At 38.2% G+C, this 23,793-nt stretch overlaps 1 protein-coding gene across 1 annotated transcript in view; it reads right to left on the reverse strand.

Moving 5' to 3' along the window:
* The window catches only part of LOC105255810 (mothers against decapentaplegic homolog 6), a 45,458-nt gene that overhangs the window by 11,265 nt on the left and 10,400 nt on the right, over positions 1–23,793 (reverse strand). Inside the window, exons 2-3 of the mRNA XM_011265316.2 lie at positions 23,179–23,229; positions 14,730–14,816 (exon numbers count right to left, since the gene is read on the reverse strand). Of these exons, the coding sequence (XP_011263618.2) occupies positions 14,730–14,816; positions 23,179–23,229 (138 nt within the window). The remainder of the gene's footprint in view (positions 1–14,729; positions 14,817–23,178; positions 23,230–23,793) is intronic.

Genomic DNA, 23,793 nt, shown 5'->3' on the forward strand with positions numbered 1-23,793 from the left:
CGTGCCTGTCGCGCCGGCGAGGCGCACCGGCTGACTTTCACGTGGGATTCTATTCAGGAGTCGATCCTTCGAGAGGGAAAAAAAACAAGGAGGAAGAAAAAATCTTACGCGCGCAGCCAAAGACGACGACAACAAAGCCATAAACCGTTCGCTTCCTGCGTCGCGCCGCTCGTCCGGTTCTGAATGCATTACGTCGACATCGCCGAGTTTCACTCGCACACGCAAACTCTTGACACGCGTGGCATAAATATCGGGCGGAATAATATCGCGCCACGCATTCCGAGAAAACAAATATCCCGCGGTCTCTTTGATGACACTTTCAATCGTACAAATGCGCGAAAAGAAAAAGATAATTATATTATAACGATTATTTTCACACGCACACATGTGTAATGATGTAAGAATAAATATATAAATGACGAGCGCGATTGGACAGATTTACATCGTTGGGAATAATTTAACGGCGCGTCTATAAAAAATAGATCATCGAAGCAACGCGATGCATTTATTAAGACTTTGATGGCGTCGGAATGTCGCCGCGGCACGCATCGCTGAATAGGCAAGATAGATCCAACGGATAAGGCTCGCATTTAAGAATCGCATCTTTCCCGAGAACGCCCACTGCAGGTTTGCAAAATTGCTCCGTGTACAGGGTGTCTCGCTTCAAACGCATTAAACCTCAACGAGGCTCTTTAAGGGGTTATGCTTAATCAGCAGACCGAAAAAAAGTATGATGTTTGGGAATTTGTTTTGAAAAGTGTAATAATTTCTTTTCAAATAAATTTTTATTCAACAGTACAAGTATTGAGGATGTTATTATATATTTTAAAAATAAAATATTAAATAATGTAAAAGTTATAATTATTCTCCCGAATATTGTTTTTTAAAAAGCGCTGCGCGGTGAGCAGTGCTATTTCAAAGCTAATTATCTGATATCATAAATTCGATAAACTGTAGTTAATGTATAAAATTGTCTAATAAATGAACGAAGGATTAATCGAAAAATTGTTTTGGGACAAAATGGCAGCCATTTGAGCACTAAGATATTCTTTCTCGACTTAAAAATTGCTAGTCTTTTATTAAATAAAAAAAAGTATTCATTAAAAAACAAAATCCTTCGTTCATCTACTAGGTTCTTATATGTAGAAGGAGCCTGTAAAATTTCAAGCAAATTGATGTAACGGTTAGAGCGAAATATTTTGCTTACCGACTTTGAAAAACTGATTTCGAGAAAAACGCCTTTAAGATTTGTATCAAGTTTACGTTTAAATAAAATGCAGATTCTTTTAATTTACACAGAATCATCTATTTCAGGCCCATATAATTTTAGTTTATTTAAATCTTAAATATATTGGCTTGATAGTCCTCAAAACAGAGCTGAAGCTTTACAGTCGTGTTTAAACAAAATTATACATTTTGGCGCTTCATGAAACATATACTTATAACGCCGTCAATTTGCATTCGATTAATTTGAAACTTTTTCAAGGAAATATTTTCAACATGATATACTTCAAAGAAATGTAAAAACATAAAAATCGTTTTTTTTAACTTTCATAACTAGGCATAACTCCTTAACGAAAACAAAGTCAAATTTCAAGTCGATTAAATCATTAGTCACATATTTTCGTCGAAGGAGAATCGATGATCGAATCTGTCAAGAATCCGGCGAATTAAGAATTTAATGTGACAAGAGCGGGACACTCCGTATGTATTCGCGAAATGCGTGCGCCCCCACGTTTACATGCGTGCGTAGCGCATAGCAAGTGAAGATATAAAGTCGTCGGGTGTTTGCTTAAGTGCGTGTCATATTAGAAAACGGTACAGCGAGAATATTATTGGCGCCTGCCTGGCAGGGGAATGCGGTGGCGCGTGTTGCATACGGAATCTGAATAAAACGAGAGACATTACGCATACATATCGGATACATATGTACATATGTTCCCTCGGAGGCTCACGGTAAATAAGTGGTAGTCGGGTTTAATGAATCCCGAATATCCGAGCTACTCAAACGTCTGGTTGTTTAATCGCGCCATTAGGCATACCGCGAAAATCACGTGGATATAATTACACCCACCCCGCCCCCGGCCCTTGGAAAAAAATTTCACTCAACTCGGGACACATACCGGGCATTGTGAAACAAGTAGGCGGGCGCGCCGTGAATAGTATCGCAATAAAATCGTTCAATTTATTTAGGTTCTCCTGCGAGAGGAGAGTGTCGGCCGAGGCTAAAAAAAGACTCCTCACCTCTATTACGCGTGCATGGCAGAGGCGGCAATGCTCGATCAAAAGGACACTTGGCAGCGCTTATATTTTCGTTGGCCCTTATCGACATCGCCCAGCACCCGTCTTCCCGATGCACCACGTTGGACTTTAATAGACGCGATTTCGAAGAATCGACTTTACTACAGTGTTCATTCTTTCGGCAGTGTTTGTGTCTCTCAAACGATATATATAAAATATAAAAATATCTTTTACGCAAAGATGTATCCAAAAAATTGAGAACAATAATATTTTATACAATTTAATAATAAATATTGCGCGGATAAGGCCGCATAAAATTAAATTCCAATAGATCACTAGCTATAAAAAGGAAAAAAAAGATTCATTTAGGTTCCAGCTGTGAGACGTAAAAAATGCTCGACCGTAAAAAGAATCAGAACGTGGGAAGAAAGCAGCAAAAAGTGTGCGAAAAGTAGCAGAAGAATTCATTAGCAACGGCATACTCGTAAAAAAAAACCGTATGTGCTCCGAGATCGTCATCGTCAACGACTCTCTTAAAGACTCTGAGATCGCTGCTCTCTTAAGAACGCATCTATAACGTAGAACACACGTGTACGTTCCTCCCTTCTAGAATGATGAGAAAGAGCGAGAAGGGGAGGCGGAGATAGGGACGAAGGGCCTCCTAGACGAGTCTAAAAAAGGCTGACAGCAGCCAGGAATCCGACGACCGTCATCGTCGTCATCGCGGAGCGATTGTCCCCTCGTATTGTCCGCAAACAATGCGCTCGTAAGGAGATACGCATAGAGCGTCGCAATACGAGTGCACGCGCGCGCGCACAGATTGCACGTACATGTGTGGGTGTGCGTGCGCGAGACGTACACATGGGGATACGTGTTGACGCTTTGTAATGGCAGAATAAAAGATGGCTCGACGCCAGTGAAGGCGCCACATACCAGGCGCCGCCTAACCACTCTTTACCTCTATCCTTCTCTTTACCTCGGTCCATTCTCGGTCGTCTATCCCTCTCTCTCTCTCTCTGTTTCTCTTTCTCGACCGATCTCTCGCAGTGCATTACGTCCCTCTCCCGCGACAGCTGACTCTCCCCCTTCTATCTCTTCATCTCCCTCCGCTCTCTGCTTTCATCTCCACGCGATAGTCTGCTCGGTCTACTCTCCTCCTCGATAAATACGCACCTTTTCTCTCTTGCTCCCCCTGTCCTCCCTCGAGGCACAGTTTGCTATCCTTCTCGTGCTTATCCCTCGCTTACCCCTCCCGTCAATCCGTAGCCTCTGTCCCTTTCTGTCTTTCTTTCTCGTTCTCTGACCAATTCTTTGACCCTACACAAACAGGCCGCGTGTGCATGCACGGTGGAATGTGTGGGGGCTCGTACGAGCTGCGCGTCGGTGTGCGTAAGTGCGTGCGTGCTTATACATATACGTGTGTGTGTGCGCACGTATATGGTGCATCTGTTTTTCGCAGATTTCGCCGAACGTTATACCCACGGCGGGCACTCGTTCCTTCTCTGTCTCCTCCCCGTCTCTCTTCCCTTCCTTATCTCTCGCTCTCGCACGCTCGTTCGAGAGATACGCACATTGAAACCGCGTTCGATAATTTTGCAAGAGCGCTCTGCCGCACAGTGGCGTCGGCAGCTCGACGAACTTGAGGAATTTCTCTGGAGTTTGAGAAAATTTCGAGCGGAAAGATCGATATCGCGATTCTTCATCGGGATTCGACAGCGGAATGTTACATCGTCAAATCTCTGCTATAAGATCGGCAAGATTGTTGCACCGATGAGTTTCAATTCAAATTACAAGCTTTACGCGAGATACATCGAATCGACTTTATCATCGGCGGCGGGTTAACTCTGCCTTTTTTTCCTCTCTGATAAGTCTTATCGGAACCAGGAACTCACAGATTCTTTCTCGGAAAATTCATGAAATTAAATCACTAGCGTAATCGTTTGTCCACGCTCGAAATTTCGATAACACTGGTCTATTTCTATTTTACGAAAAAAAAAAAGATACGATATGTGTCGTATAATCTCATAGATAAATCAGGCGCGCCCCTTGGGCGGAAACGGAATGTCGAGTCGTAACGACTTTCGAGACGGCGAAAGTACGCGTCGTAAGTTACTTACACGCGTCGGAAGAAGCGCGCACGTGTCCCGTGATTGATTTAGCGTCGATTGATTCAGCTCGAAACGAGCTCTTTAGTCGTGTTTTCCGCGCGAGGAGATTGCCAAATACCTAAAGGGTGTTTCATGATGTTTCGATGACTCTCTATAGAAAGTTAAAATTTTTTAAAAATGCATACAGAGATAGAAAAAATAATGCAAACATTTGAAAGATGTACTATATTTATTTATTAATAAGATGTGCCATCATTTGCCTTTGATGCAGCTTCAAATTCCTTAGAATAGAAGCATACAATTTTTGAATAGTTCTCAGTGGAATATTGTCTCATTCTTTTATCAAAACATCTGTCAATTACCTTAAAGATGTTGGAGGAGGGAATGTGCTTCTCACTCTTTTTTCCAAAACTGTCCATAGTTCGATGATATTTAAATTATTATTTAATTATTATATAGTAATTGTGCTAATTATTATTAGTAATTGTACTGGAGAAGATAAAATTTTTTTATTATATTAAAATTAAATATTAAAATTTAAAATTATAATAAATTAAAATTTATTTTGACGTTATTTAAATCAAGATTGAACTTTTTTAGCTATGTGTATGGGTACGTTACACATCTTGACAAATGGCATTATTTATACAAGAATGGGACAATATTCTACTGGAGACTATTCAAAAATTGTATGATTCTATTCTAGAAGAATTGAATGTTAAAGGCAAATGGTAGCCCTATCTTATTAATAAACAAATATAATATTTATTTTTCAGGGGTTCACATTATTTTGTCTACTTTTTGTATATATAAATAATATATCAAAGATATATGCTGTTAAAAATTAATTTAATAATAGTAATAATAGTAAAGTGTCATTCGGAGCATATTTTTGTTAAAAAAAATTTTATCTAGAGCAGAAATCATTTGGTGTGAAAAATATTTTTATAAATCTTTCTATAGAAAGAGAGAGTTATAATTTCCTCAAGAAATATATAAATGTATTAAGAAAATATGCTGTTAAAAATTAATATAATTATAATAGTAAAAATGTCATCCCGCGCACATCTTTGTCAAAGAAAAATATGCAAATTTAACAAGTTTTATTTAGTGAAAAATACCTTTATAACTCTTAAACTTCTCGCTTTATAATATTAACACATAACTTTAGTTTCTCTAGACTTTGTATTGCAAATTCTTTTATTAGATTGCGATGCTTGGAATCTTTCGCAGATTCGAAACGAAGCAAGACGAAACTGTCGATTTCGATCGATGGACGTAGTCGTAGGATGTCGTTGCACCAACGGAATTCCTGCAAACGACCTTCATATTTTTTTCATTCCATGCGTATTCGCGTGCGACACGCGTATCGCATGATGCACGGTATGCGCGTCGTAATCGAGTCGTATCGCTCCGATCGACGACAAAAGGGGTTTGTGTTCGCGTCGAAAGAACCATGTTGCATAGCCAATTTCTCCTACAACTTTTCATTCCAGTAGCAATGGCCTTTCAAACTTGCGAAGCTTTAGCAATTTTCATTTTTCTGCACATTAGAAATATTTTTTTCTTTCGTTTGATAAAAAAAATATATCCTCTTGTGCAATTTTATCTAGAAATTCATTGGGTATTATAAAGCAAGAACTATAATTATTATCAATGTTATAGTCTCCAAATAAATTCTGTTTGAATTTCCGATCATTCCTTTGCAGCGTTTTAATTTTCGCGGACTTTGACGTTTCACTTCGGGCACATAACACGTGCGAAATACGTGTGTAGCCGATTATTGGCGTGAAAACAACTTTGCTGAATCTGCGAAGCGTCGTGCGAAATGTCGAATGTTATTCGATAGACCGAGATAATCATCGTAAAATAATCGTTCGTTTATCGAATCACGTTCATCCGAGTCACGAATTAATGTCGGCGATCTAAGAGGGAAATTTGTTATCTGCGTAATAAAATACCATAAAAATTGCACGTTAAAAATCGTCGAGACGCATTAAACGCGCGCGATAAATTCCGCGAGCATCGTGGCCTCTCTCGCAGAGAACTTTTATCTCCTATTCATTTATTAATAGTTACAAAACAAGTCGCGAGGCCGCGATCCTTTAATCCTTTCGGCGCTAAACAACGAGGCGTAACTTATGGCGACGGTAGCAGCGCGCGTAGGTCCTTGCGCGAGCAAACGCCTTTCTATCGATCGACATGTTCGATACCGATAATCTTGTAACACATGTAACTTCTTGCGATATGCGATAAAACGCTAATATTTCAGTATTTCATTTTTTTCCGGCTGCAATAATTTCAGAAAATTAATCACGAGACGAATTGACTTTCACATTTATATCGTTTTTAGATCGAATGACAACTTTATTCCGCAACATTTAACAAACCGATATATCATTTTCCGAGTATAATTATATAAAGAAGATTGATGCAAAATACGAGAGATCTGCCAGCGACTTTCGTGTGCTGCGAGATACCGTAACTTATCTCTCCTCTCGATTTATCATTTCATTAAAAAATCACAGATAGAATGCTAAATGAGTTAATCATGACTCAGAATATATCTATTAATCGACATTTGAATGATTTTAAAACCATGCTTGCATTTTATTCTCGCGTCGCGAAGAACGAAAAAGTTTATCGTATCGATAAATTTATAATAAAAAAATTTATTTAAAATAAAATGATAAATCATGGGACATTTTTAAAATTTTTAAAAAATATATTTATATAAATATATAAATACGAGTTTTTACTCCACGAGAAAGCTACTCGATAAAACCAATAGATCGATAACCACGGTTTTCTTTACTCGAGCTAGGAAAAAAAAACCGTGTCGACTCGAGCAGCGCAAAAACTAGTCGTCTTGCTCGTAAAGCGAAAGGGTTAAAGCTATTCGGATGCAACGACTTGTCCGCGTCGCCAAGTCTCGCACAGCGATTGACGCGCGTTCGAAATTACGATGGCAAAAAATCTGGAGCACGTATAACAAAATTACTTGACAATCATTAGCGAGTGTAAGAACATACGTGCTCGCGAGACTTAATTCCCGTCTGTCCTCCCCTCTCCCAACAATCTCTCTCTTTCTCCCTTACGTCGATCTTTATGTTCTTTCCTTCGCCGTCTCTCTTTCTCAAACGCTCCTCTACTTGATCTCTCTATCTCTCTTGCGTATCAAACACGATACGAAATGTCTATTCGTCTCATCCCAAATATGCGAATAATGCCCGATGACATCCGCACGGGTAAAACATTAATTCGAGAGATTATCGTATCAGTTTCTCCCAATATCTCCTCGCAAGTTGCATGAAATTGCTTTACATATTTTAGACAATATAAAATAATTTTGTATTTTCTAAACGCACAACAGAATATCTATAGATATTCTATAGATACAAAACGCGCGAAAGAGAAGAAAGAAGAAATAACTTTATAGAAATAGTTGGAAAATTGTGATCGCGATGCAGAATTAGTGTTTTTCCAGCGCCCACCGACTCGATTTCGCTTCGATCACGCCTCGTAATATCAGAGACTGCTGATTGAAATACTCGCGGCCGCGACTCGATAGACGAGGAGGCGTGAGAGCGAGTTTCTCGGAAGAGCACGCGAACTTTGACAGATGGCCTCGTCTAACATATCTCCCTCTCTCTCCTTCGAAAGCTGCAGGAACGTTTATTTCACTTTGTAGCGCCGCCGCCGGCGGCCTCGGTGCGGTATAATTTAATTATTAATTTAACGACGACAAAATAACGATCGCGGACAATGAGGGGGCCCGATTATCTCAACGCGACGCGATAGCAGCAGTAGTGGTGGTCGTGGTGATGGTGGTGGAGCATAAACTCCGGGCTGCATTATAATTTACGCCAATATTTATGCACAGCGAGCCTATATACGTACGCGAAATGTACGTTCGATATAGTTATGGTAGTGAATATCCTCGTTACGGAGAGTTAAGCCAACAGTCTTTCTTCCGCGCGCGCAGTATGCAAATTATTCCTCGAAGATACTCGACGTAATTATATAGGTCAATAATGTTATCGATAAGCATCGCGATCACGTCTGCGTCGCTTTATAAGCACGCAGCGTTTCTCCGGTCCTCGAATCAGAACCTAGCTGTATTATATAACAAAATATAGCAAAATATACGAGTCCTTAGGAATCCCGCAGACCCTTTACTTTTAACAAGTGGTGATGGAAGAAAAATTTTGATAATACGGCGATCCCGAGCTATTTAATGAAATATTCACGGCGGGGGAATCTGATCTAATATGCAAGCGAGAAGTCGTCAAAGCGACGCGATTTGGAAAAGTCACGCACTTACGCGAATGCCAAACGATAACGATGTCGTGGAGCTCGGATATACAGTTAACGAAGAGCACTTCTGGATCTATTTTCGCTCGATCGAAAGATCGAGGCCGTCGACCCAAACGGATCTCGCAGAGCCGAGAGAGAGAAAAGAAAGAGATAGCGAGAGAAACACTGGATCGCGCTTTGCGAGTCGCGATATATCTCGCTTCTTCTCGCTCGGCTACGCGAGGAGGACGATGACGGCGACAACGACCAAGACGACGAGGGGCAATCAATCCGTCATTTTATTAAGAGGCTTATTTCGCGCCGCGATTTCATTCCCTCTCAAGTGGCCTGATCCAATTCGATTTCATGGCGTTCCTCGTCGCGCGCGTGTGCGTAAGTCGCTTAGCTCTTTTTCATTGATGGCCAGCCGGCTCGTGTGCAATCGTAACTCCTTGTTACGCGATTCAACGGATAAAATTATCCTTTAATCTTATAGTTGCGCGGCAAATGTCTCTTCGAAATTATCGACTAATAAGATAAAAAGATGCCGTATAATATTGATTTATTATATAGGGTGTTCCAGATCTAATGAATCAGCCGTTAATGGTAGGTTTCTGAGATCATTTCGAAACGAAAATCTTAATACCAAAATGTTGAGGAAGATGTAGTTTCGGCGTTACAAGAGATTAAAGATTACCAATCGGCGTCACGTTCTCCTGTGCTCAGGAACATTGCGCATCAAGGGGTCCGCGTACAGTGCGATAATATCGATATCGATAGAGGGATCAATATAAAATAAAAAATAGGATTCTGCAATGAGCGCGATTATCTCTTCGATGCGACAATAGTCAGTAGTTTGAACATTTTTATGAAGTCTCTCTCAACATTTTGGTATTAGAATTTTCGTTTCCAAATGATCTCAGGAATCTACTATTAACGGCTGATTTATTAAGTCTGTCTAAGAATTTATTCTTAGACAGGATATACATTCTATTCTTGCCTTTAAAAAGACACATATGTATGGTACTTTATATCAATTGCATGTTTCGAGGAAATAACAGTGGGAAAAAAGAGCAGACAATTATTAGAAACAGATTGTGTCAAGAGATCTATAATTATCGAGGAAATACGCATTGGATGAATCATGATAATTTGCAAAAGCTAGAAATCTCGCGATCGAATGCGTCGGGGCCGCTAATTGAAGAGCTTCAACTCTTCCACTTATTTTCCCGTTTAACGGACCGTTAACTCTTAAAGATAACATTTGCATAAAAATGATTTTTTTATTCTACTCGTCACGACTATCTTGTGAACAACGTATCATTATTAACTGCGATTAACTCTTTGACGTTCAAGGAACCCTGTACACTTCACGTAATTCGGACGAGTCATATTCCGATAACGGAAACTTCATGTTCGCGTTAATTCGTGTTTCTCTTCTCGACATGCGCTAAGAAGAAATCTCTCCCCTTTAAGGAAGGAATAAGCTTGATCCGGCTTTTCCAACAAACTACAAGTGACTTTGACCTCTCGCGTGGGTCGGAAGAAAGAGTCTGAAAGACGCAACTATAGTGAAAACGAAACTAAAACTCGGAACAAATATCGAATTCAAAAAATATGACAAAAAATAATCAAAAATAAAAATGCTCTTTTTTTTTATTAAAATGAGCATAATTAAAAATTACGGTGTATGTTACGGTATATACGGTATATATTTAAAAAAAAATTTGATAACGTAATTTAAAAAAAATAATACGATATAAAAAATGATTTGAATTTTAAATTAAAGTTTTAAAATTAAATACAAGTCACTTATATATTATAAAAGAGACGCCTTGATACTTAATATTAGAGAATTGCAGTAAATTTACTGGCGCCACTCTAATAGTCTCGAAATTCCTTAATGAATTTGATAACGTAATTTAAAAAAAAATAATACGATATAAAAAATGATTTGAATTTTAAATTAAAGTTTTAAAATTAAATACAAGTCACTTATATACTATAAAAGAGACGCCTTGATACTTAATATTAGAGAATTGCAGTAAATTTACTGGCGCCACTCTAATAGTCTCGAAATTCCTCAATGAAAATAATGCTTTAGTGTTCGTCACGTTCGGTCAAGGTACTTTGTATTCATATTTTTGTTTCTTTAGAGTCAAATACTGTCGGCGCGACACTCTCGACAGGAGACTCCAATTCAGAAAAGCTTCTGGGATCCGATGAATGAAACCGGCCCGTCCATTTTCCTGGGTTATTGCCCCGACCTAGGACCGAAGGGTGGCGCCAGGAATGATTTTCCCATTGAGAAGGGATGTGGGAAAGAGCGCTCTGGACCACCGAGCGTGGCTCGACGAAGGAGAGGAGCGGACACGAGCAACCTGTTGCGTTTACGGTGCCGGAATATATCCGCGTGCCTCTCCTCCGCGTGGCAGCACCCACACGCAACATGTTGCAATCCCCGAACCTACGACTATAAAATATTCGCGCCGACAACTGACTGTACTCGAGGCTACGCGCTCGAAAGAGCCGCCTCGACACTCGCACGTAGGTGTAGGTGGACAATTTATCGTCGCGGGAAGCGAAAGCTTTGTGCTTGCGCGAATCGGGAATGCGGAGAGAATTGACCCCGTAGTCGGAGAAATTTCGACAATTTTTATGACAAACGATAGATCAACTTATATGTAACATTATAATGATGATGATAGAATATATATAATGACGCAAAAAAACATGTGCATAATAAAAAAAGAGCGAAAGGGTAAAAGATATCTTGTAATCTTCATCGAATTTTAATAAGAAGAATTAATTATTTTAAACACAAACAAATGATGTATATAATAATGATCATGAATAATAAAAATTTTTGGGTCAAACAGAAATTTTGTACAAATATTTCAAATTTTAGCTACGCACACGTCACATTTAATATAAAACAAGAAATTAAATTGTCTTCAAAAATGAAAATACATATTAGAGACTTTAATATGTCAGACTCTCCCGCTTTTAAAGATTAATCACATTCATGGAATTTATAGTACGTTTCAAAAGTCGATGAAGAATAATTTCGAAAGGATAAAACATCGGCAAACAAAGCTTCTCATTCCGCGCTCGAGATTCTTGTGAGACAAGACGGGCGCATTTCGATCGATCGTCGGCCGAAGGCGGCACGGCAGGCAGAGCAAAGAGGAAAAGAGAAGGAAAGAGCGAGAAAGAGAGACCTAGCGCCAAAATAAATCAATAAAATAGCGAACCCGAGTCGGGCATGTAGGTGCATACACGTACAACGTGTATGGCTGTACACGTATGGATATGAGAGGCGAGGTGAAGAGAGAGAGAGAGAGAAATAGAGAGAGAGAGAGAAAGTCATGGCTTGGCGGAACGGCCGGGGAGAGAGAGGAGAGCCGAAGCAGGCGAACGAGCGAGCGAGGTCGAGACACGCGGCAGCTGTCTGGCGCCAGGGGTCCCCCTGTTCCCTCAAACAGTCGCGCCGAATGCCACCCACCTTAGCCGACCGACCTATCGTGCCATTCTCAAACCTGCCTGCTTCCCGGGAGCCCGTCCGGCTCTCTTTCTCTCTCTCTTTCCTTCCCGCACGCATTAACTCGCGTTCCTGCGACCCTCTTCCATTCGTCCTGCTGCGGATGCAGCTTGCGTCCGACGACGCGTGCACATTTGACGGACTTTGTTGCCGCAGATTCGTATTCGTCGCCCTTGTTTGATGAAGTTTTTTCACTCTTCGAATTAATTATTTAATAATAATCGAACCCCATTAAGTTAGTCGAATATCGAAATTCATATTTTTTCATAATTTTTAAATAAATTATTATCGAGGTATTTTATCGCGTTGAATCGAAGGAGCTTTGAAGAGATTTAATTAGCGGCGATAATTGGAAAACGTTTGATTGAATTTTGATATTTCTAATTTAAGTGATATTTATTCTGTTCTCTCCCGGAAGCAGTGTTCTATCTATAACTGACTCGAATAAAAAGACTGTGCGCGTGTTTATGATTCCGTGCCATCCTCTCCGGCGCGCTCTAAACTTCACGTATCACGTATATTATATATTGATTGCGTGCAATGTATGAGATATTCACTGAGGAAAATGCAATCGTCAAAACGATTCTCGTTCTTCCTGGCAAACGGAGCTGTCAAGAAGATAGATCGAATGTGCATCTGTGCAATGTCATTTTTAAATTCCAGGAATTACAAGTTTGAATGAAAAACGCCCAAAAAATTTCTATTACAGATGGGACGTGCCTACTCACATATTTTATTGTAACAATCTGTGTGTGTGCGATGTATCATTGATTTCTTTAATTTAATGATCAGCTTTACACATATATACATGTATAATTTTAATATTAATTGACTTTTGAAAAATTAAATTATGAATCGATATATTATAAATTAAAAAACTTATAAAAATATATCAAAATATATATATATATATATATATATATCAAAATTAAAAGTGTAATTTTTTGAAAAGAGTTTACTTTTGATTAAAACGTAATTCAAGCATCAAAACTCCAAGAGTCCAAGAGAGGGATTTGCTTAAAAGTGACATTTAATAGCTCATACTGTTATAGTATAGCGGAGATGTCTTTTCAATTTATGATCGTTGTGGTAAATTGCACTTTACGTGACCACTCCCGGATTAAATGCGCAAACGACGCAAACGTCGTCTGTTATTCAGTCTAAGATCGGCGAGAAGCGCCGAGAAGAGACGCAATTTGCTGCCGACTTGGAAATGTCTGACGTTGTCAGAGTAGTAATGACTTTTGCATTGGTAAAGGCAGATAGATAGTAAAAGTAAAGGCCTCGACGCGCAGAAGAAAACTCATCGCGAGTATTATAATTCAATTTACTTTCTTTTTTTTAATACAATCTCACGATCGATTGATCGATGAACTAACGCTTTTCTCCGGATAAATTAATTAACATTTCTACAGAAACCATGTTTTTTTTTGTAAAGTGTTGTCGAAATTTCCAACGAAAATATTTGTTGTGAAGAACAGATAATTATAACTTAAAAAATAGTATAATTAATTATTTAATTATAATATATTTTTTAAATTATAATATATTATAATATATTTTAATTATAATATATTTTTTCGAATTTTTTGCTTCCTAGAAGATCTTATTGTACTATTATTTATTATTATTTGAATTAATATTATTTCAGATTTTGTAAAGGAATTTACGAAAAATTATTGAGCGAAATTGAGAAGAAATGGGAGTAATCATCGCGATGAGGGAACAGAGCGCGCTCACTTTCCTCTTTCTGGTCGGGGCCAAAAGCGTTTCAGGCGTTCCACGAAGCAGCAACGCGAGCGAGAGCAGCTCGAGAGCAACCCGAAAAACGACGAGTCCGCGATCCGTGCGGTGCGTCATGCGTGAAAACCTACGCGCGCGTCAGCCTCGTGGAACGTGCGTGCTGAGGAAATTTCTTCGGCGACCGCCGACCGACACGATAATGCATCACTCTGCCCTTTCGAGAAAATCTCGCGTGACTTTGATGGGTATCGCCGTCGCGGGCCATGATGAGTAAATAATTATCACGAGACGCATGACAGAGTATGTGAGACATCAAAAAGAATGTGTCAGAATTATGATTTTTATAAAGAGGACGCGATTAAAAAAAAAAACATTTTGAAATTGAAGATAATTTACTAAATTCCTCTCTGAATTCGTGCATGTATATAAAAGTTATATCTGAATCAAGAATCTAGAATCGCGATTCTTCTCAAAATTTAAAAAAGAAAAAATCGTTTGGAAAAATTAAGATTCTTTTTTTCCAAACAGGGAATAAGAAATTGATTCTGGCACAGTCGGAAGCATCTCGTTAGGCTTAACGATAATATCGAGAATAAAAAAAAAGTCGTACCTGAAGCGAAGAGAAAAGGTATCTTCCCGTGAGAGAGAGGATTATTTTAATTTCTCAAAATTTCATGGTTGAAACCTGCGATTCGACAATTCGCTACCGTTATAACGACTCAACGGGACACCCTGTATATATCTCTCGCCGCAGGGTCGATTCACATATGGAGTACGTATAACCTTGAGGACATAGTTACCTTCTCCGTTGGTGGTAAGCGAGCCGGGAAGTGGCAGGGGCGTGCTGTTTTTGCACCGACGTTGATCCCCTTCGCTGGGCGCGCGATCTGAAAATAAACGGACAACCCTTTTGAGAAGCTGCTTTCCTCAAGATTATTTCTTCTTCTTTCTCTCTCGACTTCTTTTCTCCCTTCCCTCGTACTTTTTTTTTCACTCTCGCGTATATATCACGTATTTTCTCGAATAGAGAAAATTATACGGACACGTATCTAATCGTTAATAATCGCTGCGCTTAAAAGAAAGAAAAAGAAATAAAAAACCATGTATCTTGGAATCGTAGCGATACGAGAGCGTAATTATGTAACGTAATGCATCGTCATTAAATGTCGTAGTTTATTATCGCAAGAAGATCGGACGATGAGGTCGATTTTCGTCCGGAACGAGTGAAAAAAAATCTCACGACGTGCATAGCATAAAAGACTTATTATAGGAAACACACAGAAAAAGGACATTCTTGTTTTGAAAATATCATCGAAATCTTGAAGTGAGATATTGCGTTAATTAAAAAAAAATATAATTGTTTGAATAATTGCTTGCTTGAATGAAGCTATTTTATATTTCAATCTTATGATTTAAGATTTAATTTTCTTGAATGGAAAGGAAAAGTGTTAGATAGAAAATAACATTTTTAAATCAAAAATTATAATTCTCTTAAAGTAGAATTAAATAATTATATTAAATAATTCTATTTCTGAGATGACACAATATTAAAATAAGACTATAATATTGTTAAAATTTAAAATTATTAAATTCTTTTAAGAAGATTATTGCATATATACAAAACAATGAACGTGTTAATTTAAGTATATAAGTTTTGATTTGATATTTATTTTTTTTCTGTGCAGCGAGATTCACATAATTTCAAACACATATGATCTATTGTTTCTCTCGTGCATATAATTATCGATGTGATGTCGTTCGACGAAATAAATTCAATTCTTTCGATGGAAACGCGCACAATTTCTTTGAAATGTATCGTGTCAACAGTAAAACGATTCGTCACTATACCTTATGGAAGACAGATAGAAGAGCGAATCAAGTAGCAAATAAGAGTCTCGATTTTTTTCTGAAGCGAATAATTATATTTACACATAAAAAGACTAAAAAAGACTAATTGCACTTTGCTACTTAATTTAAATTCTGGTAGCTATTAAAGCAGCGCGCTGGCTATTTGCAAGAATTCACAATAGGTTGCGAAGCGTGGATAATTAAGCTCAGCAATTTCCGCCAGCCAGAAAAGACAGAAACGGCCAAGGTAATCGCCAGACGCGTGATTCATAACCCCGAGGAAATTCGTGCGTCTCTGTCTTTCTCTCGTAATGTTCACAAAGGTGATGATAGAATCGTCCAAAATAATGATTCGCTCGTGACGAATAGTTTATTCGTCCGCCCGGTGGCAAAGATCCTATATAAACAACAAAACGTCGGTTAATTCTCAACAAGACAATGATAATCTGTCCGTTTTCCTCGTAAATGGCCCGACAAAAACGTCCAACTTTGATATTTCCCGAGATATTTTTTTTTACAGCCTGTCAACTCATTTATCTTTGAGAGAATTTATAATTTTATTAATTACAATTTTATAAGTATTAAATTTATTTGATTAAAAAATTATAATTATGAAAATTAACTTTTAGTCTGACATAATGAAAGCCAGATTTAGCAAGACAAACGTAAAAATTAGTAACGAAAAATAAGATATTTTAGTATAAAATATTTCCTTGAATAACATTTTGTACAAATTACTAATTACAGAGATTACATTGTAAAAGACTTTAGGTCCGACGAGTTTTTTAAGGATCAGTGGCATGCTAATAGGTTTAGGGATAGACTATGGAAGATCGGGTCCATTCACTAAAAGAGAGGATGATGTCAGAAGAACAAGTTGGACGAGAGAACGGTCGCATTCCTTTTAGATTCCAGAGGATCGTTCCTGCAGGAGAAACATTTCCTGCCATATCGTACTCGAGAACATTAAAGAAAGCGAGAAGGACGGATATGAAGAAGAGGGGCTTCTTCTTTTCAAGGACTTAGACGACAGTCGTCATCTATTTTTAGGATACAATTATTAAAAAATCCACCGGCTTCGCTCCCGTCGTCGTCGAGCGAATTTACAGGAGATTCTTCTTCTCCGTCTTTCGTCGAATCCTCGTCCTGTTTCCCACGCGAGAGACTTTTTCAGTTGTTACATAAATAGAAACTGAAACTTGCCTGACATTTTCTTTCTCTCTCTCTCTTTTTTTCTCAACCAAATATTCTTTCGTTCAACTAATTAATATAATTCGTTCCGATTGTATTTTAAAATATTCTACAAATAATTCTCTAGATTATCTCCATTAATTTGTTGGATTTCAATTATACGTTTATTGACGTTTCTTGACCGTGATATAAATTTTTACACTTTTCAAATGATTTTTCAGATTCGTGTCGTGCAACGCGATAACAATGAGAATTATCGTGGACAATTATCGATAACATCGATCGTAAATATTTATCCAACTGATATCAAACAAATTGACACGTGGTTTGTTGTATATTCGCCGTCGTTCAATATATAACGACACCGCACCGAGACGAGCGCAAATACAATTTATTTACAAAGTAGCCGGACGGGAGAGCTCGACGCGGGGCGTTTTTGGCACGCGCGTCACTCCACAAAGGGAACGTAAATATAATTCCACGAATTACGCGTGTCACCGTAAGCCGTTAAGTGCCGCGCGAATCTACGAGATAGTGTCACCGCCGAGTTTGCAAAAATATATAGCCACGCGGAAGATTCAGCTCGCGGCGCCACCGCTCATCCAAGGTGAGCGGATTCGTCAATTATTGGGCTTTGGCTTGGGAATCGAGCCACAAGAAGGAAAGAGGAAAGAGAAAGAGAAACAGAGAAAGACTATCTCTCCCCACGAGATCGTGATTGCACTAAGAGTATTTGTATACCGGTACAAGTTTACTCGAATCATAAAGCGATACATCAAAAAGCGCCTGAAAGTTATTTTTACAAAAATATATAAAACTCTACTTTTTTCAATCTTTAAATAATTTTCTAACGTCGAAATGATTAAATTATTAATTATTAAATTATTAATTATGAAATTCTTAAATTATTAATTATTAAAGTCTTAAATTTTATAACGAGATAACTCCGACTTACATAATGTCGCCCGAATAATGTACTCCGTTTTGTATAGCTCGCAAACGTCATCGCAAGGCGGATCGCAGTAAAGTCGAGTACGTATCGTGACATTGAAAGTCGATCGACGTGATGCTGGCCACGGCGCACTCGCCGAGTGCGATTCACCGAGCGAGCAGAGCAAGCTGCATCGAATTAGGATCTCGCCGGCGGATCTTCAAAAGCAGCATCTCGTCGGGCTCCCCCGATCCGGAAATCGGCGTGTCTTGCCGCTCTCTCGGTGCTCTCGGTCCGGTCCGCAAACGCTGCCGGCGCGATCGGCGAAGGAGGCACCGGAATGCGAGAGAGCCACTCCCGCTGATCGCCAGCGGACTCGAGGAGATGAGGGGAGAGCAGAAGAGATGAGAGAGAGAGAAAAAGGTTTCGTTATACGGAATATGCAGCTTCTACCTGCAACGCAGACTATCGATAACAGATTTCTTAACGATTTTTTGCGGTTGACCTCGAATTCGATTTTTGATAAATTGCAAAAATTCCTTGTTTCAACTTTTGCTATTTGATATTTCAAATTTCTACATGAACAAGATAGTGAGTTTGTTTAGGTATCTGTCATTGACAGAGGATGAAAGTTGGATAATATAATTTTTTAAGAAGGAGGAAAGATTAAATAAAAAAAAAACGGGATAAATGAAGAGGAGCAGAAAAAAATGCTGAACAGTCGATAGAGGAGAGGCAGAGATCGCGGTGCTTGAGTTTGCTCTTTCAAGCAAAGTGAATAAGACGAGAGACGAGAAAGAGAGAGAGATCGGACAAATAGACGAGAAGTAAGAGACAGAGAAAGAGGGACGAGGAGATAGAAGGAGAAGGATGAAAGGAAGGAGAGAAGGGATATATTCAAGGACGCCGGCCAAGCGACAGGCGCCCACCGCTTGCTTGGGCCTCGGGTTCCACGTCAGCCCCACCCTTTGGCCGGCGCCAAGGGGCCCTTTACGTGCCCTTAACCTTTCGCCGATTAGCGCGGTATCAGCGAATTGTCGCGTTCCTTCAAGGCTACCGATAATAATCATCTCGAATAATCGACGTTTCCATCAACGCGAAACGCAAACTTATACTCGTGGAAAATATTTGGAATATCATTTTAATCTCTCGATCTCTCCCGACGTATTTTTCCCTCTCGTAATGACTCGTTCCTGGTAAAATGACAAAAGCAGCCCATTTTCAAACCGGTTATATTGATACACGCACACACTGTCGCCTCGAACATTCTTTCGAGGCAGGTGGACCGTTAGCGAGTGCGCTTAGCTCAACTTTCTATATCTTTTCGCGCAATTTTTTCCCCCGCAAACGAATATTACTACGTGTTATTTTCGTCGAGTCCGAAGGACGCAGCATCCGAGGCGCACGAAGCAATCTACTGCGGCAGAAATCAGATCTAATCTGGGAAACGAATCTCGCGGAGAGAGCAGAATTAAAAACATAAATATAGCGTAATATGTCGCGCAATGCGCTACGCTGTTTGTCCTCGTACCGCGCGTTTGAAAGGGACTGCGCAGTTGTGTCCTTCGTCGTATTCGTTGAAATTTGCGCAACCGACACGAAGCGAGTAGCACGTGCGGAAATCAAGCGGCTTCGTCATAAAGATCGCTCTTAATAACGAGATGCATATTTCCAGTATTTATGTTAATGTCGCGACGCAAAAAGTGCACGATATCATGAATGAAATGTACAAAGTCATAAATAAAAAAATAAATAATACATAAATAAATAAATAACAGATAAATAAATAAATAAAATAAAATTACTTGTGACATAAAAATTCAAAAAAAAATGTGGACATGATGAGAATCAACTCGATGTTCTTCTCGCCTCAACAGCTTCGTCTCGCAGTCGAATCTCGCGCAAGCAGCAACAAGTGGCGGACTTTTATTCGTCGCACGCGGTGCGGTGGCCCAGTTTCCGCGACGGAGCATAAATTCGCGCGAGCGCCCGAAAGACAGATTTACGACGAGGACAGGAGGCGCGAGTCTTCTTCTCTTCCGAGAAGAAGCCGCTCCTCCGTGTTTCCTCCCACGTCGCCGAGATGAATGTACGTTTTACGCGTCGCGCGTTTTCGATCCTATCGTATCGGTGCATACACGCGTAAAATAGAACTGACGTTATTAAGTCAGGAGTTATTTACGATTGAAAGGCAGAATGCAGCGTTAAGCGCGAATTTCGTAGAGATACTAGAGATTTCGCGAGTCGGAAAGATCGACGACGATGCGATTAGGAATTTATTAGAAATAAAAGAAATTAAGAAAAAATTATTTAGGCGCAAAAAATGCATCGACCCCGATCGAGGGGACAATGTAGGCGGCCGACAACGGATTCGTATTTATAACGCACCCTGCGGATTTAATAATACCTTCAAGAACACATTGGACCTTTGGCAGGATCTTCCTTTATATAAATGCGAGCGGCTCGCGGTACGTGTGCTATGACACATACCATCGGTCCTTTCTATCAACACGAGATATTGACCTCAGGCGATACACACTATGCGTCCAGCAATATTTCTTTACTATATAAGAGTGCGTCCACTATAATCTTATAAGCACGGACGCACACATACGTAACGTCACCGCAAATACGCGGTTCTCCCAGCTGCAAGCGCTATTATTTCATCATATCGTAAGCTTAGCGCACAATGTACCAGCAGATACAGTAAAAAATCAAATGTCAATTATGACATTTTTCACATGTCTCAGAAAGTCCACTCTATTTTAAGTTAAAATAACTTCTCATTCGTCGTATGTTACTTAATGACAAACTAAAAATGTTAAATAATTGACACAATACTTGACATTTATTTTTGTTAGTGTGACTTTAAGTGTAATGTAAAAATAATATACAAATTAATTAAAAATTACATGAAAAAATAGTTGCAACAACTCGTAAGAATTGCTGTAGGACATTAACATATAATAGTAATTATTTTAACTTAAATTATTTGTAATAGAAACACTTGATTTTCGTAAATTTGATTATTTTGTATGTCAAAGTTCAAGATTATTTCAAGATTCACTTCAATTTTTCTTAGAATATTAAACTGAGACATGTTGATTGTTTAAAATGATTATGTTAAAAATACTCAAAATAATATTCCATTTCTAAGAGACATATACAAAGTATTGAGTTATAAAATTGACATAAATGTAACATTTTTATAACATAAAAACGTTATAAAAATAATAACATATGTTAATTTTACATTGAAGTGCTAATTAAAATGCGTGGATAACACAAGAAAATTTTAACATGTGAACGCACAATTTTTTACTGTGTATAAAGATGATTGATTTTTTCACGATATTTTTAACTCAGGTAAATCTAAATAATAAATTTATCATTATATCGACATCGCGGTATTTAGCTTCGATATTTGTAAAATAATATTTATAATAGTTGCGACACAGCCTAACAACAGTGTAGATTGCTTTACCTGATTACACGCTTGGCACACTATTAAAGAAGATACCGATGAATGAAGAGAAGGTTCGACACGTCCATTATATTCGCATATAATTGCGCAACCAGATCTCGCAAGAGGTTTCTCGGCGAACGAAAGGCGGCTAAAGGCGAATCTATCGATGACTACGCAGTCGATTCGCGTGTTGTGTACTCGCACACTCGTATCGATCTCGAGAGAACCAGTTTAGGACCGAGAACGGAAGAGAAAAAGAAAGAAACGCATATACAGGAGGCGATAGTCAAAATCAGACGAAGGGACGCGAGCAGGAAACGAGAAGAGGATTTAACAGTTTCAATTTTTTTTGCGATTTACAATTTCCTTGTTTATCTATTTAATTTCATGATACATGCGACGTTTTATAGTTCTTTATTATATATGTATATTTATATTTGAATTTATTTGAAAATGTATAATTTTAAGGAAAAATCCAACACAAATAATTTTACGTAGAGCTTTTATCGAAATATTTTTATAAATTTCGTATTAATTAAAAAACCAAAATAAATTGCATTTTTATAGTTACAATCTGACTTTTAATTGAAAATTGAAACTAAAGATAAATATCGTTGCTAATGTTGATATTTTGCATTCTCGCGGTACAGCGAGATTGATCAGCTTCCACCTGGTGGTCCAATATTGGCCAGAGGATACATTGATCAACCGCTGAAATGGTGATATCATGAAACCTATCGGCATATTGCGATCAAGAAGATCGACTTACACAGCATGTAGTTACAATTATCAAGAACTATGAAAGAGCAAATACACGCATTTCGATTTTTTAATTAATTGTCTAAGCTTGTTTATTTTCTAATATTCATTTTATTGAATTTTAAAATTTTTGTATTTTAAAGAAGAATAATTTTTCTTGGAAAGTTTTATCAAAACTATATTATATTAATTTTATATTTGCAAAGTAATATTATGTTACGGTAAACTGAGAATCCTGCACACATGTATAATTAAAATGCTCGTACAAAAAAACGCATCTCTTCGAATGTTATATAACGTTTATTTTTGTTCGGTTCCGTCTAATAAAATCGTCAGTTTTATTCGCGACAAAATAATCTGTTTATTTCCTAAAAATTTGTGATATTGCCATGAAAAGTGCAAAAAAATTCTGTGTCGTATTATTAAAAAATATCAATATATTTATACCACCGTATAGATCAGATAGTATCCATTTTTTCGCCTCTGCTCGATGTCGAAGAAAAAAATATCGATATCTTTATTAATCTCATCCACGCGTGACAAATGTCAATTAGTATAATAATAGCACGCTGATCAAACCCAATGAATTGTAATCCTGTTCAAAAGTTAATCCGCTTTATATCGGAGAGCTAAGTGAAGAAGTGTTACAAAAACGTGACTCGAAGAAAAGTTAAATGTCAAGGTCCCTTTCACGCATCGGAGAGCGCGGATTTCTATAAATTGATACTTTTAAATCACACGTTAAGCATTATCTGTGCGTAATCTTAAGTGCTCGCGGATTAACCGGGGAATTCCGCCATAAACTCCGTGAGATAGAAACGGTGTCGTACTCGTTCCGGATTATCCTTCACCTTGCTTTAGGCTAGGTCGTGAGAAACACGCGCTACGAGACGAATCTCGCTGCTTGTATAGTAAACGTTTGCGAGTAATAAACATGAATTATCGTTAACACGGTTGCGCGAAGACATGCACGCATCATGTACACGTGTATACGTGACCCACACTCACTCGCAGACACATTCCTGATTACGACGTGAAAGACGAAGACACTCACCTTCGGGTCTCAGTCTGTCGGCGATAAGGCAATAGGGGGGTGGCGGCGTTTCTGAAATCAAAAAAAGGAAATTATCATATTGTCGTGCAACTCGAAACTGGATGAATGAAATTACCATTTTCATCAATATCTATTATCTAATCGATAAAATTAAATGTTGCAAAGAATGAGATCTTTTATTTTTTGTCAAATATTTGTATTATTTGAAGTATAATTTTATTTATTTTAATAGATATTTTTATTTATATTTTTTTTATAATTTTATATTATTTACAATTTATATTTTTATTTATAATTTATTTTTTAAATTTATATTATACATTTTTCGAGAGCAATGTAATTATTAAATAGTTTAATTACTATATATCTTTTCAAAGCAATTATATAATATGAAGTAATACGTGAAGAGTATATAAATAACGTCAATGATTTCAATTAATTTCAGTTAAGGATATCGCTTGATACATCCGTATCGATCGCAAAGTCATTGAGAGAGACTCCGGTGATTTTCAATTGAGTCGAATTAATGGCATCAATGCCAAGTGAAGACGCGATGATGCGAAATGTCCCGATGGGCGCCCCGTTAGAAAGAAGTCCAGGTCCAAAAGCGGCAAG

Source organism: Camponotus floridanus, unplaced genomic scaffold, assembly GCF_003227725.1.
Source record: "Camponotus floridanus strain SB8 unplaced genomic scaffold, Cflo_v7.5 scaffold5, whole genome shotgun sequence".
Lineage (NCBI taxonomy): Eukaryota > Metazoa > Arthropoda > Insecta > Hymenoptera > Formicidae > Camponotus > Camponotus floridanus.